At 48.7% G+C, this 21,862-nt stretch overlaps 1 protein-coding gene across 1 annotated transcript; it reads left to right on the forward strand.

The window, feature by feature from the left end:
* The first annotated feature begins 1,583 nt into the window (after positions 1-1,583).
* Positions 1,584-20,682, forward strand: ESYT1 (extended synaptotagmin 1). The gene is given in 33 exon segments (XM_020990304.2): positions 1,584-1,739; positions 1,742-2,058; positions 4,146-4,187; positions 4,421-4,555; positions 4,679-4,752; positions 4,895-4,967; positions 5,142-5,231; positions 5,705-5,760; positions 9,876-9,999; positions 10,112-10,288; positions 10,480-10,562; positions 10,768-10,816; positions 10,974-11,060; positions 11,152-11,244; positions 11,608-11,679; positions 12,183-12,269; positions 13,291-13,440; positions 13,606-13,660; positions 13,663-13,760; positions 14,389-14,565; positions 14,713-14,795; positions 14,916-14,964; positions 16,611-16,700; positions 16,802-16,897; positions 17,068-17,139; positions 17,231-17,317; positions 17,687-17,827; positions 18,001-18,143; positions 18,254-18,352; positions 18,447-18,578; positions 18,671-18,776; positions 18,894-18,943; positions 19,776-20,682. Coding segments are annotated over 33 exon segments (3,285 nt in total). The 5' UTR covers positions 1,584-1,681; the 3' UTR covers positions 19,816-20,682.
* The last annotated feature ends 1,180 nt before the right edge of the window (positions 20,683-21,862 follow it).

Here is a 21,862-nt window from a genome sequence, read left to right on the forward strand (position 1 = left end):
TTTCACCTTTCATCAGTTAACAAGTCTTTCCAAGCTTCTCTTCATTTATCATGTTCATTGTTTCTTATAGCACAGTAATATTCCATTATGTAAATATATCACAATTTGTTTAGCCATTCTCCAACTACTGAACATCTACTTTGTTTCCAGTTATTTTCTACCAGGAAAACTGCTGGTATAAATATTTTGGAGCCTTTTTTTGTCAAAAGAGTTTTAGTCACTTTTTTCTTTTTTTTTTTTTTGGCCCAGTTGCTTTCCAGAATCATTGTACCAATTTACAGCTCCACCAATGAACCTATCTTCCCACAGCCTCTCCAACATTACTTATTCCCCCCCTTTTTTTTTGCCATCTTGACAATTTATTGGGTGTGAGGTGAAACCTCAGAGTTATTTGGAATTGCATTTTTCTTATTATTGGTGATTTTGAATATTCTTTCATATGGCTGCTAATAGCTTGTGATTCTTCTTTTCAGAATTCTTTGTTCATATCCTTTTGCTACTTCTCTGTTGAGGAAGAGCTTTTAGAAATATAGGAATTTATAAAAAAAAAATTAATGTTGTTTCATACCCTCCTTACCCCTAATTACACCAGACTGTCTGGCACATAGCAGAAACCTAATAAAAACTTGTTGATTGATTTGATTCATCCATATCTTTGCTGCCTTACTCACTATCAATGACAAAGATTTAACCAATTCATTTTCCTTTTGCAATCGAGTCCATTTCTTTCCGAACTGCCAACGGCAGGGACAGAAAGGCCGTCCCTCTATAAAGCAACCCTTCAGAGATTTAAAAGACCATTTTCATGAGCCGCCTTTTCCAGGCTGAACTGTCCCAGCCCTCCATCATTTCTTCTTGGCCCTGATACTGTAGCTCTCCCAGATTTGGGATTAGAGATAATCCAACCTCCTAATCTGACAGTGGAAGTCACAGAGGTAGCAAATGACAATTTGCTAGATTGCAAAACGTTAGGAGTTGAACTGAGGGCAAAGGGCTTCAAATTCAGTGCTCTTTTTCCAGTTCCTCACGCTGACCTCCCCCAGGAGTTGATGGAAAACGAAGATGGTGGCAAAACCTTTCATTCCAGTCTTGATCTCAGAAAGACCTCCTGGAAGCAATGGGTTTCGGCACCCTTGGCTGGAGGATAACGGAAGGTCAGTATCCCCAGCCTATCCCTCCCAACTTATCCATATTTGGGGATAACGGTGTTTCTAAACATCCACAAAACTTTAATTTAGCCAAGCCAGCTCAGCCTAAAACAGACTAATAGTAGGGAAGGGAAGCTCGTCATGGCGTCACACATCAGCCCCACCCATCCCACGAGGGGACACCTCCTACTCCGGCCTCCCCTCTTTAAATTGTGCGCCACGCCTCCTCTTCTCCTTCAGACCAATCAGACTCTTCCCTCCCCCTATCTCCCGGAGCATCCCCTCCCAGTGTTTCATGGCCCAATCAGAGAGGGCTCTGCCCCTCTGGATTCCACGCCTCCCCTCCAGAGGGGCGGGGGCCTGGACATGTGGCTCCTCCCCAGTCTTGGAGCGTGGGCCAATGGGAGCTGTCCGAAAGGGACGTGGTCTAAAGTAGCCGCCCCGCCCCCGGGGTTCTCGGTTTGCTTGGGGGATAGGGGCAGCCAGGCGGGGCAGCGCGGAGCTGGGCTCCAGTGCGGGCGGGCGTTGGCACCATGGAGCGGCCCGTTGGAAAGGATCCCGGCCCCGTGGCCGGCCCCGCTGACCAGATCCCGAGGCGCCAACCAAGCAGGACCCTAACCCAGGGGAGTCGCCACCGCCGCCACAACAGCAACCCGGGGCAGCAGGCGAGGCGCTGGCCGTGCTGAGTTCCTTCGGGCGGAGGCTGCTAGTGCTGGTGCCCGTGTATCTGGCCGGTGCCTTGGGGCTCAGCGTGGGCTTCGTGCTGTTCGGCCTAGCTCTCTACCTGGGCTGGCGCCGGGTCCGCGGCGAAAAGGAACGGAGCTTGCGGGCGGCGCGGCAGCTGCTGGACAACGAGGAGAAGCTCACCGCCCAGACCCTCTACCTGAGCCATCGTGAGCTGCCCGCTTGGGTGAGAGAGCCCTCCGCCCCCAACCTCCTGCAGCCCCTGGCCAGTCCCCCCGGGACCACCCCCGGCGGACTCCTAGAGACTCCCCCCCACCCCACCCCTCCCCTCCATCCTCGAGCATCGCCATCCCCAGGAGAGCAACCCAGACTTCACTCCAACCCAACAGCCCTGCCTTCCTTAACTCTTGCGGGATCCGAATCTCCAGGAATCCTCCACCGCTCCCGCCAGGATTCTTTTCTCCTCCCTCCGCCCCCTTCCAGTGGACACTGCCAAGGTCCTCTAGCCCCGACGCTGTTAACTTTTCCCATTTTCGCTCTCCGGAGCCCTGAACGCTATTCCTACCGCCCCCCCCCACACACCTTGGCACCGTATATTAGCCATGCCACATTCCCCAGACTACACACCACCACCACCACTACCGCCGTGGGTGCCACCTCATCTGCACTCTCTGTGTGGCTCCTTCTTCCTCTCCCCCACGGGTATCTCCGTCACCTTCCCCACTGGCTCTGCTCCGAGGGATTTCCCTGTCCTTCTCTCCTCCCTCCCCCTCCCCCCATGCTGGGACGTTTTAACCTACTTTATTGTATGGCTCTCCCACCCCAACTCTGAGGTTACGAGGACCCAGCCCCTCGGACATTGACCTGTCATGCTCCCCTCCCTCTTTCCTCCTTAGGCATCCCTAACTCCCCGGATTGACCCTCTTTTGTACCTCCCTGTCTAAGCATCGGGCCCCCAGCCTGGACTGCGGTAGTGTTTGTGGTTGGCTGCAGGACGGGGCGGAGGGGGGGGGGGGAAGAGAAGGAGGGGAGAAAGAGAGAGACAGAGAAAGGAAGACAGAGAGAAAAGGAGAGGGGAGGGGGATATGTGCAGATGCTGCAGTGTCTGCTGTCCACACCCTTCCCCTTCTTCTGGCTTCAGCCCCACCCTGTTCTTCAGACCCTTCGTCTGGAAAGGTCTAGAGGTATAGGTGGGGTAGGGTGGGGACCCAGAAATACTCCTTTTCTCTGCAGTGAAGGGACAGACCGGATGTAGCAGAGCAGGCCAGGAGGAGCATTAGCGGGAAACAGAGCCCGAGCTCATAACCAAGCCCTCCCTTTCACACCCCCAGCAGAGTTGCCTTGTCTAGAAGGGAATCAAAGCTAGGCAGACTGAGTGCAGCCAGGCTCCTGAAAGAGTGTGGCTCTGCTCTGAGGCTGGCAGTTTTGAGCTGGAGTTCTGCCCTGGAGCCCTACCCTCTGAGCCAGGACTGGTAGCTCAGTTTCTTCTCCCCACCCCCTCCTTCCAGCGCTCTTTACCAGCTTCAAGTCTCTGCCACTCCCACACCGAAATTGTGGAAACTTCTCCCTACACCCCCCCCCCGGAAAAGGGGGGCCTCGGGCCAATTCCCTTGTTATGTTTAGTTTAACCGTTAGCCTCCCCAGGGGCTATAGGTTGGGAAAATTAAAATTCTAGGTACCCTTCTCATTTTCATCTAGAGTTATAAGGAATGCTGTCCAAAGGAGAGGATTTGTCCTCCTAAAGAATGTACCATCCCTCACCCTAGCAGCTGTGAGTGCTACCTCCCACGCAAAGGAGCCATTAGAAAACAAAGGGGCTCCTGTGCTGCCTGAGCTTTGACTTAGTACCCCTACAAGAAATCACTACTGTCCCTGTCCCAATCCTCTGCATCCCTAGAACTGTACTCCAGGAGTCTTTAGTAGAAGTGAAACTGTGTGTCTGTCTGTACCCACCCTACTCAATAACAACAAAAAAATGTACACAGTTAGTGGGCATCGTGGCACACAGGCATATACAAGTACTTCTTGCCCCATGCTGATACCACACTCACAAGGCATAAACCACAGACAGACCAAGTTCTTCTAATTCAGACATTCTTAACCGGGGGTCCACGAACTCAGAGGGGGAAACATTACGTCTTTATTTCAATGTACTTGATTTACTTTGTAATCCTATGTATTTTGTACATTTAAAAGCATTCCAAGAAGAGTTCCATAGGCTTCACTAAGACTGCCAGAGGGGCCCATGATACAGAAAAAGGTTAAGAATCCCTGGTCTCAGTGGTCCAAATGTATGTTCTTCCTTTCCTCCAGGTCAGCTTCCCTGATGTGGAGAAGGTTGAGTGGCTGAACAAGGTGAGTTTGCACATGTATGGACAGATCCTCTCTGACCAATTGCTGAGACTTTGATTCTCCAGCCAGCCAGGAGGCAATATTGACCCCATCACTACCAGTCCAAACTTAGTCTTGTCCCCAGAGTTTTCAGGGTGGAGGTGGCTATTTGGGGAAGTGGGTTCTCAGAGGGGAGCTAACTGCATGAGGAAGAGATACGATGATCCTCCGCATGACAACTCCTCTGTCATCCCAAGATTGTGGCCCAGGCCTGGCCCTTCCTGGGCCAGTATATGGAGAAGCTTTTGGCAGAGACAGTGGCCCCAGCTGTTCGGGCATCCAATACTCACCTGCAGACTTTCACATTTACTCGTGTGGAGCTAGGTGAAAAGGTGAGGTGATGGCACAGATTGTGGGGATGGGGGAGGGTCCAGTGTGGGGGTCAGTGCACAGAGGACAGGCAGAACACTACTTTATACAAAATGCCTATTGCCATCCATCTATTCCATTCTCAGCCTTTACGTATCCTGGGGGTCAAGGTTCACACTGGTCAGAACAAACAGCAGATCCTACTGGACCTAAATGTCAGGTACCTTCTTCCCTATCACCCCACTCCATTTTATCTATGCCTGATTTCTCTCTTCTCTTCCTAAACTCCCCTAGCCCTTTTTAAACTTAAATTCCTAATATTATTTGTTTTCTTCTGCCTCTTCCCCTCCCTCACCCACCAGCTATGTAGGTGATGTGCAGATTGATGTGGAAGTGAAGAAATATTTCTGCAAAGCTGGAGTCAAGGGTATGCAGGTGAGTTATAGGAATACCCTCTATATTAGGGTATCTTAGCTCAAAGTTGTGAGAGGCTGTGAGAAAGTAGAGGGTTGGGGTTGGGGAAGTCCTAGTTAAGTGTGTTGGGTAGAGGCAGGGGTGTGGTTAAGCAAACCATGATTAGGAGACTCTGGCCTTCTCTCTCTGCTCCAGCTACATGGCATCCTAAGGGTGATCCTTGAACCACTTATGGGAGACCTTCCTATCGTTGGGGCTGTTTCCATGTTCTTCATCCGCCGTCCTGTAAGGAGAAATTGGGGGAGAAGGGGTGGGGTGGGCAGTGGGAGGAGGAGACCCAGGAGAAAGATGATGACCCATAGCTGTGGGGAGGTGATCAGCCCTACGACTTTCTTTCCTACAGTATGCATGGTAAAACTAGCTGAAGAAGATTCCAGGGAAACAATATCTAGGACAGAGGTGGGGAACCTTTGGCCTCGAGGCCACATGTGGTCCTCTAGGTCCTCAAGTGGGGCCCTTTAACTGACTCCAAACTTCACAGAATTTGTTTTCTAAAACTTGGACTCAGTCAAAGGGCCCCACTTGAGGACCTAGAAGACCACATGTGGCCTCAAGACCAAAGGTTCCCCACCCCTGACAGGAGAAAGTGAATTGCCCAGCTATAGGGTGAGGGGGTTGGGTTTCGGGAAAGGAAAGAGTTGAACAATCAACTCAAAGTTGCAGCTCAGAATATATTTTCCCTACTCTTTTCATTTCAGACGTTGGATATCAACTGGACGGGGATGACCAACCTGCTAGACATCCCAGGCCTTAGGTATGAATTAACAAGTATTTATTGAGCGCTTGTGAAGTGCTCAGCACTGTTACTATGGAGTTATAGGATATGCAGAGAAGCATACAAAGACCAGTACCTGCCCTCAAGAGTTCACAATCTACTCAGAGGAGGCAAGATGGCATAGGCTTTGGTGATATGATCCCAAAATTGTGGAAGTCACTGAAAGTCAGGATATAGAATCCTGTAGGCAAAGAATCCCCTCTTCCTTCAAGATTCAGTTCAAACACCACCTTCTACTGGGCCCCATTTCCTCATCTTTAAAATGAGGGCATTTAGACTAGATGGCTTCTCTAAGGTCCCTTCCAGCTCTAAATGAATGGTCTGGTGACTGTGGTGTGGAGGTCCTTGAACGTCAGAATGAGTTTAGACATTAACCTGTTGATAGGACAGCCATGTAGGAATCTAAACAAAGGAGTGACATGATGAAAGAGCTTCAGGAAGATTAATCTGAACAGGTTGGATAAAGGAGACCATTAACTAATTGCAAGAGTCTAAGTGTGAGACTTCCCTCCTCCCAGAAATGTGAGAGACTACAGATGTGGAATACCGTATATGCTGTCAGAAGAGATTTTGTTGATCTGTTCTTCTTATAAATGTGTGTATGGGAGGATCATATATTGGGAGATGATTGTGATGTCAAAAAAATAGTCAATAAAATATTACGATAGTCTAAATGGAAGCTGATAAGGACTTAGTGTGAGAAGGGAGGGGTGGATGTAGGGAAAGAAGAATGGAGAGATCTCTCTGATGGAATATGAGGATTAAAATCATTTGTTCCCATTGTTTTCATCACAGCAATCCTGTGAGGTAGCTAGAGTGGTATTATTTCCCTTTTACATGTCAAGAAACCAGGGCTCAGAAAGATGGAAGTGACTTGCCAGTAGGCACACCCACACAGCTAATGTCAGACCCCAGGCTTGTGCCCTGACTCCATGCCCCTTTATCTTCTCTCCATCATTATGGCATCATTAAAGAACAATGATGATTAAAATATCCTTTTTGTTTGTCTTTTTACACTTTTTTTTTTGGTGAAGGCAATTAGGGTTAAGTGACTTGCCCAGGGTCACACAGCTTGTTTGTCTTTTTTTTTTTTAATTTCCCCATTGATAAATTTTGGTTTTTTTAACTTCCATATACAGCAGGAGTTCTTAGCTTAGGATCTATGGACTTATTTTTCACTATTAATATTTTGATAACATTAATTTTCAATGTAATTTTTTCCCTTTGTAATCCTATGTATTTCATTTTATGCATTTGAAAACATATTCTGAGAAGGGATTGGCAGGCTTCCCTAGAGTGCCAGAGGTGCTCCAAGACACAAAAAGGTTAAGAATCCTTCTGGATCTATGCATATAAGCATTTATGTGTGTGTGTATGTGTATACATACAATACGTACATACACATAGATATATGTATGTATAGTATATATGTATATATGTAATATATACATTATATACATCTATATCTGTATAGATATGGATAAATATATAGAAAGATTGTATGTAGATCTATTATTATATGTCTACAGATATAAGCATTAAAGTGTACCATCTTTGATTCTTATTCATATAAGAAAAACCCTTAGCAAGTACTGTCCCCATTCCAGTCAGTCACCATGTCTTGTCTATTCTATCCCCATAAGACATTTTGAGGCAGTCTCCTTCTCTCCTAGGCCAGGCATTCATGCCCCTCTTGTTCTGAGTCTTTGTTGTAATAAATAGCATTCTCAGGGGTCTTCCTGGTTCCACTTTCATTCAGCTTTAATACATCTCTACAAAGCTGCCAAAGTCATCTTTCTAAGACAAGGTCCAACCTTGCCTTGAAAACTGATAGAGTTGAGCTTCTGTCTAGTTTCAGATGATTGCCCTCCTGTTTTGACCAGTGTATTAATGAAGACTGTGAGCATCACTTTAACAAAGAGTACCAACATTCATTCATTCAGCTTAACTACTCTGTGCCCAGCATAGTGTTAGGCTCTGGGTATTCAAAAAAGGAACTCGTTTCTACTAGGGAGAAAACAGGGATACAATAACAGCTGAAAGGATCAGGAAAGATGTCTTGTAAAAAGTGACATTTGAGCAGAACCTGGAAAGGAGGCAGGGGCTCCAAGGGGTGGAAGTGAGAGCATTTGACTGTCACATACAGGGAGCAGCAAGGAAGCCAGTCTGGCTGGACCAGGGTGGAAATGCCTATTGTGTATAAGAGGATGTTCTGTGTAATCATCCTGGGAAGCTAGATTGATGTAAGATTGTGAAGCACATTATGTGGCAGGTGGAGGAGTTTGTATTTTACTATAAAGACAATAGGGGGTCATTGCAGTTTATTGATCGTGGGAGTGACATTGTCAGACCGATGCTGGAAACATCCATTAGGCAGCCATATGGAGGATGGATTGGAGGGGATGAAAGAAGACCAAGGAAGAGTTTATTGCAACAAATCAGGAGAGAGGAAACAAAAACCTGAGTTGGCGTGGTGTTGTGAAGAGGAGATAGATTCAAGATTGGGGTATTTTCTATTGTTGAGGCTCAGAGGCAGGGCCCTGGAAGTCAGAGACTGAGGAAGAGGGAAGAGGGGCCAGGATGATTCTAGGTGGGGATCATTGGCCATCATGTTTACTGTTTGTTTTGTGGCTATTTGAGAGAGAGCCAGCCTTAAAGCCAGGAAGACCTGAGTTCAAATCATTCCTCTGACTCACATCACCTGGTAGAGCTGCTTGCCCAGTTTACTTTTTCAGTCTCTAGGTAGCTCTTTTAGAGTGTAAGTTGCAGAGAAAGCCTTGACCTGCATTGGGAATCCCTCACCTGAGAGTTTCTTTTACCAGTGAAATCACAGGTCTGTCCCTATTCCTCTTCCTAGCCTTAATTTGACTAAAATTTCTAGGCTGGGGGACTGAGAAGGTGAAAGATGATTTCATACATGTATAAAAATGAAGAAGTAAGAAGGAGTTTCAGTTCTGGGGAGAGGGGGGAACATTTAATTTAGTTTTAGATACATTAAGTTTGAAGTAACATTCAAGTGAAAATATCTACCTGTCATTTGGAGGTCTGAAACCTAGAATGCACTCCCTCTTCACCTGCTTCTTAGAATCCTTCAACATTTATCTAAGAAGCCACTTTCTACATGAGATCTTTCCTGTTTTCTACTCACTCCCACTCTCTTCTCACCCCTACCCCTCACCTTCTAGTCACAGGGATGGGGAAACCTTCAGCCTAGAGGCCACATGTGGCCCTCTAGGTCCTCAAGTGAGGCCCTTGAAGTTTGGATTCCGTCAAAAGGGCAAACTTGGGGACCTAAAGAGCCACATGTAGCCTGGAGGCTGCGGGTTCTTCACCCCTATGAATGCCTTCTCCTGAATTAACTTACATGTATACATGTTGTCTTCTCCTGTATGTAGAATACTGGGAGTGCAGGGATAGAGGAAAAGGAAGCAGAGACAGCTTTTTTAAAGTGTTAGAAAAAATCTGTATCCCCATTACCTTGCACTTCAATGCTTGTTGATCGATTAAAGATTGAGAGACTTTAGAGCCAGAGATGGAATTAGGGTCACTGGCATAGACCAGGGATTCTTAAACCTTTTTGGACACAACCCAGTGAAATCTATGGACCCCTTTTCAGAATAATGTAAATAAAATATATTGGATTACAAAGGAAACTGGTTATATTGGGATATAGTTATCAATATTAAAAAGAAAAACAAATTCATAGACCCAAAGTTAAATACCTCTATCTATCATAGAGGCAAAAATTGAGATCATAAGAGTAGGGTAGGGGCAGTTAGGTGGCACAGTGGATAGAGCACCACCCCCAAAGTCAGGAGGAACTGAGTTCAAATCCGGCCTGAGACCAAACACTTGCCACTTGGAAAAAACCTGTAGTTAGGGAGCTAGAGGAGGAAAGGAATCAGTAAAGGAGTGTCCTTATGGAAGGAGCAATCAGAGAGAAAACCCTAGGAAAAGCATGGAGTTCAGGAGGACTGGGTTGGGCCAAAAGCTTCCTTCCCTCTCCAGATGAGGGGCGAGGAGGGGATGCCAGAGAGCAGGAAGGACACCAAGATAGTCGCTGTGCCCATCTCTCCTCTCTGTTCCTTCCTCAGCTCTCTGTCTGACACAGTGATTATGGACTCCATTGCTGCTTTCCTCGTACTACCCAACCGTCTATTGGTGCCTCTTGTGCCAGACTTGCAGGATGTGGCCCAACTCCGCTCTCCACTCCCTCGGGTATGTTCCTTCCCCTCCCCACCTGCACCCCCTGCCCCAGGGGATCCTGTCTCCAGAAGGCTCTCCTGTGAGCCCTGAGATACTTCATCTTAGACCCTCCTCTCCCCTGCAGGGTATTGTACGGATTCACCTGCTTGCTGCCCGGGCACTGAGCTCCAAGGATACCTATGTGCCAGGTTTGATAAAAGGCAAATCAGACCCATATGCCATAGTGCGTGTGGGGACCCAGGTATTCTGCAGCCGAGTCATTAACGAAGACCTAAACCCTCAGTGGGGAGAGACCTATGAGGTAGGAAGGCTGGGGAAGTGGGTCTGGGGTTAGAGGGAGGAGGGAAACCTGGAAAATTGGCGTGGTCATCGTAGAAGAGAAGCTCGGGAGGAAAGGGGACCTCACACTTTAGTTGGGGGATAGTTTGAGAAGGTCCCTGGCCACTCAGAAAACACCCACTGAAGACAAAGGTTCCCTCTTCCCCTCCTTAGGTGATGGTGCATGAGGTCCCAGGACAGGAGGTAGAAGTGGAAGTATTTGACAAGGATCCTGACAAAGATGATTTTCTGGGCAGGTGAGACCATGGCAGAGTCCCCAGTGGACTCTTGAAATGGATGTCCTCGACTCAGTGGCATTCATTGCTCCCCTTCCTGCCTCGTTCCTGTACCAAACCTATCACATCTTCCCAGGGGCAAAGGAAAGGGACTTGGAGGGGTTGGGTTTGCTAACTTTCCCAAATAATAATGGCATTTCCCCCCCTCCTCCCCTCCCTCCTTCAGACTGAAGCTGGACTTGGGGAAGGTGTTAGAGGCTCAAGTGTTGGATAATGTGAGTGAGGAGGGCTATGTGGGAAGCGTTGGGGTTGTGGGTCTCATCCAATGAACTTCAGAAGATAAAAATAAATGGTTAATTTAAAGGAGGTGAATGTCTGGGCATCTGACCCCATCCCCTCCTCAGCATCTCCCATGTCTCCTCTGACCCCTAGTGGTTCCCCTTACAAGGAGGACAGGGCCAAGTCCACCTAAGGCTGGAGTGGCTGTCATTGTTACCGGATGCTGACAAGCTGGAACAGGTAATGGCTGGAAGTAGGGGATAGGTGCCTGACAGGGAAGGAGCCTGTAGCTAAGAGATTTGAATTCTACTGTTGCAATTTTTCCTCCTAGGTACTGCAATGGAATAGAGGTGTTTCTTCCCGACCAGAACCCCCCTCGGCTGCCATCTTGGTCATCTACTTGGACAGAGCCCAGGATCTACCTGTGAGTTTGGGGATTAGTTGGCGTAGGCCGTAGACCTGGGGATATTACAGATGTTGTGCATGGCAGGAAAGAGATGGGGTAGAGATTTTAGCACTGACTTTTTCCCGTTCGCAATAGTTGGGTCAAGGGAGAGACTGCTGGTTATATAGAGTCCTTTGCCCTGTCCCTAGCTAGTTCCAACCTGCTTGTGCTAGAAGCTGTTCTTTCAGCATAGGAACCTGCAGGAGGGGAGCTAGGACATACATCACTGAGATTTACCATACCCCACCCCCAGACTACCTACCTTACCACCTCCTCCCTCCTGGCTAAAAAAAAAAAAAAAGGAAAAGCAGCTCTCTGGTCTTTACTTTTCCTCCTCCCCAGCTGAAGAAAGGGAACAAAGAACCCAACCCAATGGTGCAGCTGTCCGTGCAAGATGTGACTCGAGAAAGCAAGGTGAGGGCCAAGAGATGTAACTGTGAGGGCGTGCATTATGACCCGGAAAGAGCTCCATTTCAAATATGTTTTTTTAAAAAAAAAAGGATTTTATTAATGTTTTTTTCTAAAAAGGGGAAGTAGACTCCATCCTATTTAATCCTATTTAATCACCTTTATAACCAGTAACCTCTGCTATAGTCAAGCTAGTCTCTTTGAAGAATTATTTTTAAAAAGAGGGAAAGAAATATTCAGCAAAACTGATCATTGATAAAAATCTGTCATTCTGTGCAATTTTCCATACCTGTGGACGGCCCCATCCCCACCCCAATCTCTGAAAGGTGTGTGTAGGGGTGTGGGGGTGGGGGGGGGAGGGCAGCAGCATCTTCTCCAAGCTCCTCTTTGGGGCCAAGCTTGCTCTTTGCCATTTCAAATCTTCTTCTAAACTGCTTCCTGGTGGGCAGGTACAGGGACCTTTGGGTACAGACTAACATAAATACTCCCTTTTACCCCTCCCCTCCCAGGCTACCTATAACACCAACTCCCCGGTGTGGGAAGAAGCCTTCCGATTCTTTCTGCAGGACCCTAGAAGCCAGGAGCTAGACGTGCAGGTGAGACTGCAGCCCTTCCTCCTGGAAGGAGAGTTACCGAGGTCTTGCTCTGGGCACTATGGGAAATTCAAAGAAAAGTGAGGCCCTGGCCTTCGGGTAGCCAGAAAATGAGAAAGATAAACCATGTCCACAAATAACTCTGCTGAAAAATAGCAAGTGTACTGGAGAGATACAGACAAGATACTGTGAAAGTTCACACCACTCACACCTTTAGTCTTATATTTTTATTCATAGAAGGGTCTTTCTTGGGCTTATTCGTTGGCTTTTTGTTCATTTAAATTTCCTTGTGTGGATTTCTAGCAGTTTTCTTGTTAGCATTTCTGTCTCTCTTTTTTGAGGATTGTGAAGAAACTCTCCCTTAAATAAATTGGGTATTTGAGTGCCCAGAGCACTTCTCAGCAGCAAATTAGATGCCCTGGGGAAACACAAGGAAAATTGAAGACCACAAGCCTTAACCTCAGGAAGCTTGGCTTTAGGCAGATGAAACAATTTAAGAACAATGAAAACTGTGGGGCTTAGACTTTAAAGAGCTACAGGAGGTCAGAGGAGGAAGGGAGAGAGTAATGTGTGGTCCCCTCAGGCTTCCTGCAAGAGAGGGTGCTGGAGCTGGGCTCTGAAGGAAGGATAGGATTTGGAGAGGCAGAGAGGGGGGAGATGTCATGGAGATGAGCTAGGCGATGTGGTCAGCCTCAAATCGGAAGGGATCTCAGCCTGCTGCTGCCTGTTGACTTAGAAAACCACATATTAGCGTTATCTAGCTTGTGTGGTATTTTTGTTTGTTAAACATTTCCCAATTATATATTTTCTATTATTAGTAGTATATAAAATATATAATATTTTGATATGTTATTATATTTTGATCTGGTTAGGGTTGCATTTGGAAGTCCAGCAAGCCAGACCACTCAGAGAATGACAGAGAAATAAGGGTGATTAAGTAGAGTGGGACCAGAGTATGATCTCACTTCATCTCTTCCTCATTTTTTCCTTATTCCGGAGCTCCTCCCTTGGTATTTCTCCACAGGTGAAGGATGACTCCAGGGCCTTGACTCTAGGAGCGCTGACCCTGCCCCTAGCCCGTCTGCTCTCTGCTCCTGACCTCACCTTAGATCAGTGGTTCCAGCTTGCTAGTTCTGGCCAAACCTCCCGACTCTACATGAAACTGGTTCTGAGGGTATGGAGGCTCCTGTGGGAGGGTTGGATCCAGGGACAGGGGGAGTGGGTTGCCACTTAATGAATGCTTGTCTGATGGATGGGAGGGGTGGCAGGGCAGGGGGGACTTGGAGACCACCACCCCCTGCTGGCTGAGCAGACATTGTAACATGATCGCTCTTTGCAGATTCTGTACTTAGACACTTCAGACTTGCACTTCCCCGCCATGCCAAGCTCTCCTGGTCCCTGGATATGGCCAGTGAAAGCATCCAGATGGGCAGCAGTGTGGACGTCCCACCCCGACCAAGCCATTGTACTCCAGACAGCCACTTTGGCACTGAGGTGAGTGGGAATCCTGGTCAGGTACCAGGTGGTGATGCTAGGTCATGAATGAATCATAGATTTCAAGTCAGGAGACACCTTAGTGGAATCCCATCATGGAATCTAACCCTTGCATTTTACAGATGAGACTTGCCTATTAGGTTAAGTGATTGACTTTTAATTCTTTTTGGGGGAGGGGTGGGATGGGGGAGAGGAGCGACAATTAGGGTTAGATGACTTGTCCAGGGTCACACAGCTAGGATTGGAATTCAGATCCTCCCAACTCCAGGGTGTGTGCTCTATTCACTGCACCTCCTATTAAATCTGCCTGGGCTATTAAGTTTTTGGGGTTTTTTTGGCTAGACAATGGTGTTAAGTGACTTGCCCAGGGTCACACAGCTAGTAAGTGTCAAGTGTCTGAGGCCAGATTTAAACTCACTACCTTCTGATTCCAGGGCCGGTGCTCTATCTACTGTGCCACCTAGTTGCCCCCTATTAAGTCTTTAAGGTGGACTTCCTGATTCTGATGTACTAGGATTCCATTTGTATAGCCGTCCTGACATTTGTTCATGGGTTCATTTGCCCTTCCTAAATGGCCCAGAGCCTTTGCAGGACTAGCTGTGGGGTAAGTCTGTTTCTTTCCCTACAGAGCGTGCTCCGAATCCATGTATTGGAAGCCCAGGATTTGATCGCCAAAGACAGATTCCTGGGAGGGCTGGTGAAAGGCAAGTCAGATCCCTACGTCAAGCTCCGAGTGGCTGGGAAGAGCTTCCGGAGCAGGGTAGTACGTGAGGAGCTCAACCCACGCTGGAATGAGGTCTTCGAGGTCAGAGTTCCAGATGCTCAAATCCCAGACCCACCTGTTTCTCGTTCCCACCCCCCCCAACCCCAAACAATCAAGGGGTGAGACTGTTTTTGCACAATCCTTTGGGAAGAGCAATTAACAGAGCCCCTCCCCTTTCTTTCCCAATAGGTAATTGTCACAGCTATTCCTGGGCAAGAGTTAGAGGTGGATGTCTTTGACAAGGACCTGGACAAGGATGACTTCTTGGGCAGGTGAGGGGATGGCTGGAGAGCTGGGGCTGGGTGCGGGGGTGGTCAAGCTATCCCTGCCTCTGAGGTTAAAAAAGACCCAGAGCTCTGCTCTACCTTTCTCTTCCTCCTGTCTCTCTCCAGATGTAAAGTCGGTCTCGCCAGGGTCCTCAGCAGCGGTTTCATCGATGAGGTGAGCTCAGTCAATCAGTAAATATTTATTAAGCTCCTACTACGTGCCAGGCACTGTGCTAAGTGCTGGGATTGCAAAAAGAGGCAAAAGACAGTCCCAATCCTCCAGGGACTCAGTCTGTAACGGGGAGATAATGTGCAAACAACTATATGCAAAGTGAGCCAGATACAGGGTAAATAGGAAATAATTGACAGAGGGGAGGCAGTGGGATGAAGAGGCATTAGGAAAGGCTTCCTGTAGAAGGTGGGTCTTTGGTTGGGACTTAAAGGAGGCCAGAGAAATTAGTAGTTGGAGCCTGGAGGGGAGAGTGTTTCAGGCATGGGGGACAGCCAGAGAGAATGCCCCAAGGAGTGTCTTGTTCCTGGAACAGCCAGGAGGTCAAGTGTCACTGGATTGAAGAGTGTGTCTCAGGGAGTGATACAAGGCAGCTAGGTGGTTCAGTGGATAGAGGACAGGCCCTGGAGTCAGGAGGACCTGAGTTCAAATCTAGCTTCAGATACTTACTAGCTGTGTGACCCTGGGCAAGTCATTTAACCCCAATTGCACCCCCCCCCCAAAATAAGAAGTTGAAGAAGAAAATTGGAAAGGTAGGAAGGGGCCAAGTTATGAAGGGCTTTGAATGCCAGAGAGTTTTGTATTTGATCCTAGGGGTAACAGGGAGCCACTGGAATTTATTGAGTAAGGGAGTGGCATGATCCCACCCGAGCTTTAGGAAAATCACTTTAGTGGCTAAATGGAGATTAGAGACTTGAAGCAGGGCATTGCAGCAGTCCAGGTGGGAAGTGATGAGAGCCCACACTAGAAGGATGGCAGTGTCAGAGGAGGGAAGGGGGTACATTTGAGAGATGCTGCACAGGTGAAATCGACAGGTTGGGGGGGGGGACCTGAGAGATAGTCAGGAATCCTAGGTTGTGAACCTGAGGGATGGAGGATGGTGTTGCCCTCTACTGTAACAAGGAAGGAGGAGGCAGGGAGGGTTTAGGGGGAAAGATCATAAGTTCCATTTTGGACATAGTGAACTTAATATGTCTACTGGACAGCCAGTTCAGAATGTCTGAAAAGCAGTTGGAGATGTGAGACTGGAGGTCAGCAGAGAGATTGGGATAGGATGGTAGATTGGAGAATCGTCAGCATAGGGATGCTAATTGACTTTGTGGGAGCTGATGAGATCACTAAGTGAATAACATAGAGAGACAAGAGGGCCCAGGACCTAACCCTGTGGGCCACCTCTGATAAGAGGGCATGATCTGGATGAGGATCTAGCCAAGGGCATGTGAAAGGAGTGATCAGGTAGCAGGAGAACCAGGGGAAAGTGGTGTCCCAAAAACCTAGAAAGAAGAGAGGATGAAGGAGGAGAAAAGGCCATTGGATTTGGCAACCGGAAGATTAGTGACTTTGGAGATGAGAATTTCAGGAGAATAAGGTCAGAAGCTGGATTGAAATGGGTCAAGAAGAGAATGAGAGGAGAGAAAATGGAGGCACCCATTGCAGATGTGGGGATGGCCTTTTCAGGAGTTTAGCTACAAAGGGCAAAAAAGATATAGGAGGAGAAGTAGTGGACATGGAAAGATCCAGGGAGTATTTCTGATTCCTGTTGGTGCCAAGTATCGCTCTCCCAGAGCCCTAACACCCGCCTCATTTCCCAGTGGCTGCCCCTGGAGGACGTGCCATCAGGCCGCCTGCACCTTCGCCTGGAGCGGCTGACGCCCCGACCCACGGCCACAGAGCTGGAGGAGGTAAACAAAGAGCCCAGACAGGGGGAGGGCGTCACCCGAGGAAGACTGCCCGGATTCCTTTGTTGGGGACCGAGGCTTTCTCAACCGCTTTCCCCTCCCAGGTGCTGCAGGTGAATAGTCTTATCCAAACACAGAAGAGTGCAGAGCTGGCAGCTGCCCTTCTCTCCGTGTACCTAGAGCGGGCTGAAGACCTGCCGGTGAGAGATGCCCCTCCCTCCCTTCCTGGCCCCAGCCTTCCCCACTCCTTGGCTCCAAAGCTGCAAGGTGTTGGTGGAGTGCTGGGCCTGTGAGCCATGGTGGCTTCCTCGGAGGTGGGGCAGGGTTGGGGAGGTCTGTCCTTCTGACTAATGCCCTATTTCCCTCCCAGCTCCGTAAGGGCACCAAGCCCCCTAGTCCATATGCCAGCCTCACTGTAGGGGACGCCTCTTACAAGACCAAGGTAATAGGCTGGGGTAAGGGCTGAAAATGGTAAGGATGAAGGGCATATGAGTCTTTCTCCCTACTGATGAAGGTCCCATTGTCTCCTCCAGACTTGCCCTCAAACCCCAGCCCCGATATGGGATGAGAGTTTCTCCTTCCTCATCAGAAAGCCAAACATTGAGAGCTTGGAGCTTCAGGTACTGTTCCCTCTTCTTAATTCTCCGACTTCTTCTCTTCACTCCTAAAGGAGAGGAGGTTGCAGGGGGATCAGAGAAGAAGCCCCTCACCATCACCACCTCCAGTTTCTACTAACTCTTTCAATCCAGAATGTCAGAGGTAGGGGCAGCTAGGTGGCATAGTGGATAGAGCACTGGCCCTGGAGTCAGGAGGACCTGAGTTCAAATCCTGGCCTCAGATACATAACACTTACTAGCTGTGTGACCCTAGGCAAGTCACTTAACCCCATTGCCTAGCCAAAAACAAACAGAATGTCAGAGGTGACTCACCCATCACACCTTCCTGTGTCTAGCATCCAACTCCATGACCTTTACTCCCTGGCTGTCTAGGTACGGGGAGAAGGGACTGGGACTCTGGGCTCAGTTTCCTTGCAGCTCTCCGAGCTCCTCATCGCTGACCAGTTGTGCCTGGATCAGTGGTTTCCACTCAACAATGGGCAGGGGCAGGTGCTCCTCAGAGCACAGTTAGGGGTAAGTACCTGGTTTTTTTGTTTTGTTTTGTTTTTTGGGGGGGCGGAGAATAAGAAAGGGAGCCAGGAAGAAGGAAAGATGAACTGGAAAATATAGAAGATGAGGGTAGTCCAGCTGGGAAGGAATGGCTTGGCTATCTAGCCTAGCTAACAACTTTCTGCTCCGCACCCCAGATTCTTGTGTCCCAGCACTCAGGGGTGGAAGCTCACAGCCATAGTCCTTCTCCCCTGAGTGAGGAGGCAGAGCCATGGGGGATGCCGCCCCTTGTCACCTCCTCAGCCCCTGAACTCCGACAACGCCTGCCACACAGTGAGAGGTATAGGGTTGAAACCCTGGATGGGGAGGAGTCGGGGGGGGTATGAAGGTGCGGTCCTGGCCCCTTTCTTTTTCCCATAGATCTCTTTCTCTCTCTATATCTCAACACAGCCCATCTGAAGCTCCGGCTGGGCCTCTAGGCCAAGTGAAGTTGACTGTTTGGTATTACAGCGAGGAGCGCAAGCTGGTTAGCATTGTCCACAGCTGTCGGTGAGCCCCCAACTCCTCCCACCCCCCACTTTCATACTCTGGGCTTCCCTGCCACCTCTCCTCAAGTCTCTTCCTTTTATCCTCTTTCTTGTAGGGGCTTGCGGCAAAGTAGCCGGGATCCCCCAGACCCCTATGTGTCATTGCTATTGCTGCCGGACAAGAATCGGGGCTCCAAGAGAAAGACCTCCCAAAAGAAGAGAACTCTGAACCCTGAATTCAGCGAGAGGTTAGAAGGCATTGTGCTGGGATGCTGGCAGACGGGGGATGAAGGAGGGACCCTGCTGTCTCTACTGATCCCTTCCCCCACTTTTGTCCCAGGTTTGAGTGGGAACTGCCCCTGGATGAAGCCCTCCGACGGAAGCTGGATGTCTCTGTGAAGTCCAATATCTCCTTCATGTCAAGGGATCGTGAACTGTTGGGGAAGGTGAGACAGCTGGGTTGGGCTAGGCAGGGGGAGGAGCATATAGGGAGTGCCTTAGAGGTCCCTGGGTCCCTGTCACCAAAGGAGGGGAGAGTGGTAAAGCAGCCTCTCCCCCAACAGGTACAGCTTGACCTATCAGAGATGGATCTGTCCCAGGGTGCTGCTCAGTGGTAAGTCTATGGGTGTGTGTGGCTTCACGCGGTACTAGTAAGCAACCTAGTTTACCCCCAGATATGTGGTGGCTTATGAACCCAGGTAGAGAGAAAGATGATGACTTCTCCTTGGGTGGGAAATCTGGGTTGGATGAAGTCTAGAGAACCTTATAGTTGAGCTGGAAAATATGTCCATAAGGATACAATATCCCACTACAGGGAAGTGGGAAAAGTGGTGACGTCAGAAGATAGGGGTTCGAGTCTCCAACTCTCGCACCTTTGTTAGTTCTGTGACCCTAAGAAAATCACTCTCTGAGAGCCCTTTTCCTTATTTATAAAAGGGAGGCCCTTCCAACACTCAGGTTCTGTGATTCTTGGACACTATTTACACTATCTACTTCATGGCCTCATTTTTCTTTAGAGCATGAATGGTATAATTACAAATTAAGAAAAAAATAGGTAGGGATAACTAGGTGGCACACTGGCTCTGGAGTTAGGAGGACCTGAATTGAAATCCAGATTCAGACACTTACTAGTTGTATGACCCTGGGCAAGTCACTTAACCCCCAGTTGCCTCAAAAAAAAAATAGGACTGATATCGAAGCTCAGAAAATAAAAATCCACTATCTAGTCTGTCATGTGTAGCACCATTCAGAGAAGGGATTTATGCTCTCTCCACCCCCCCACCCCCCCCAGAGAGAGTGGAAGTTGCTTATGAGATGTTGTATCCCTAGCACCTAGCATACAGTAGGAGATTAATAAAGTAAACCCAAAGTGCTGTACCAGTGTGGATAGTTGCTGCCATTATCCTTGGGAACACAGAAACTCATCGCTTTCCTTGCTCTTTCAGGTATGACCTCATGGAGGACAAGGATAGGAACAGCTCCTAGGAGCCAGGAGCTCCCCAAGCCAAGACTGTACCCCTGATCCTAGCCTGACTCACTGCATCACCGCCTCAATGTGAAGAGCCTAAAGCTGGGGGCTGCGGCTGAGCCCCCCAGACCCTTCCCCATTTTCCCCCATTAGGCCCAGGCTGAGGGCCATTGCCTGACCAAAGAGAAGGACCACACTTTTCTCCCCGATACCTCCCCCTCTGCACGGCCTGCCCTCTTTATGGGCTCTAGGGGCAGGTACTTGAGCTGGCTGCTCCCTGCCCTGCCCCACCCCACCCCTGCCCTGCCCTGCACTGTTGTCCCTCTCCACATCCACCTCCTTCCCTCCCCAGGGACCTCTGTACCTGTGCCTGGCCATTGGCAACACAAGCCAAGGCATTAGCTTATGCCAAATTCTGCTTTTTTTTTTAAAAGACCTCTTTGTTTTTATTTAGCCGGCATGTCCTTCCCTTCCCTGCACCAGGTGGGGAGGGGATGGGGAGGCAGCAGGCCTGCAAGTCCTGATCGGCTTCCCCCTAGGACTGTTGTATGTGGGGGCCTGACACCACCTGGCCCTCTTTGTCCTCCCACCGTCCGGCCTTTTGGGGTGCTGAGGCCAATCCCTTTGTGACAGCTGAGGAATCGGGAACACTTGGAGTCTGTCCAAGTCCCAGAGCAGCAAGTTCCCTACTGTCAGTTTTGAGGCCTCCAGCAAGTGAGGTACCTGCTGAGGGCCTCACCGGTCCTGCCGTCCACACTCTGGTTTTTTGTTTTTGTTAAAGTGCCTGAGCTATTGACTCAATGACCAGGTTGGCTTCTGGTCCTTTTTGGTTTGCATCAACTCTGCCTGTCTACTGTATCTTATATTAAATACCAATAATATCACACATGGCATGGGCCTTTTTCTTAAGGGCAAGGGTGGGCATAGTGAGGCCTGTTTCCTCAGTGATATACGGGGAGGGAAATGGAGTTAGAAAGCCCAAGCCGGCACAGCAGAAGTAATTTCCGAATTTAAGTGAATAACACACATCTCTTCTCCCCCTCCCTAGTATCAAAACTCCTTTCTTTAGTGTGTGGTAAGTTCTGGATCAAGTCAGTTTCAAAGCACCTAGTCTAAGCAGGACCCTATTGGAAGGATCTTAGATTTAAAGCTTGCAGAAACCTAAGATGCTAGTCTGGTCCAACCTTCTCATTTTCACAGGGAAACAATTAAGTGTTGGGGAAATCAGAGGCTTGTCCAAGGTCACATAGAGTCAGGGTTCCAACCCAGGTCTTCTAAGGCCCAATCCACATGACCTTCTAATGCTACACCCCCTCTGTAGCGCTCGATGCACACACCAGGGTGAACGAGCAGCTGCTACAGCTGATAACCCTCCAGAACTCATTATACCATTGTCCTGAATGTGTCTGGGGCAGGGATTCCAAGTAAGCCTGCCTCCCTGTTAACTGGCGCATTTTGGCCATATTCAAAAAGGCAACTTGATTAAGCCATTCTCTGAAACTTGGCCCAAACTTCTCTCTCCCGGGGATTTCTTTCTAAAAATTAATGGTTAAGAACAGCTGTTTTGTATGCGAGGACAGAGGAGGAAGAGACATGATCAAAACATCAGGAAAAACATGCTGGGCCGATGGCCTGGAGGCCCTTTGAAGCCGACTTCAGAGAAGGCATTGTGGGGTTCTCTCCAAATGGGCTTTGGCACCAACTGTCAGAAGCCAGAGGGTGGGCTCCAGGCACCATTGGCCTGATTCATAATGTCATTGTTTACATTCTTAGTAATGGACTAGCACTCTTCCCTGGAGGGATGAATTCTGGGAGAACAGAGCTTCCCTGGCTGGGGGAAGTGAAACAATTACCACCAGGCTTGTTTCAAGTGGCTATGAGAACAGGGGCCGTGGGTCCAATCTCACTTCTGTTGCTTACTATGAATTTGGGCAAGGTGATGGGCCTCAGTTTCCCTCTCTCTAAGGCAAAGTGATTAAACTAGTGGCCTCCATGTTCCCAGCTCTAAATCCATGACTCTCTCCTACGAGAATATAAGCCTCCCAGTACTGTTTAGCTAGAAAA

Source organism: Phascolarctos cinereus, unplaced genomic scaffold (genome assembly GCF_003287225.1).
Source record: "Phascolarctos cinereus isolate Bilbo 61053 unplaced genomic scaffold, phaCin_HiC Scaffold_1;HRSCAF=81, whole genome shotgun sequence".
NCBI classification, from domain to species: Eukaryota; Metazoa; Chordata; class Mammalia; order Diprotodontia; family Phascolarctidae; genus Phascolarctos; species Phascolarctos cinereus.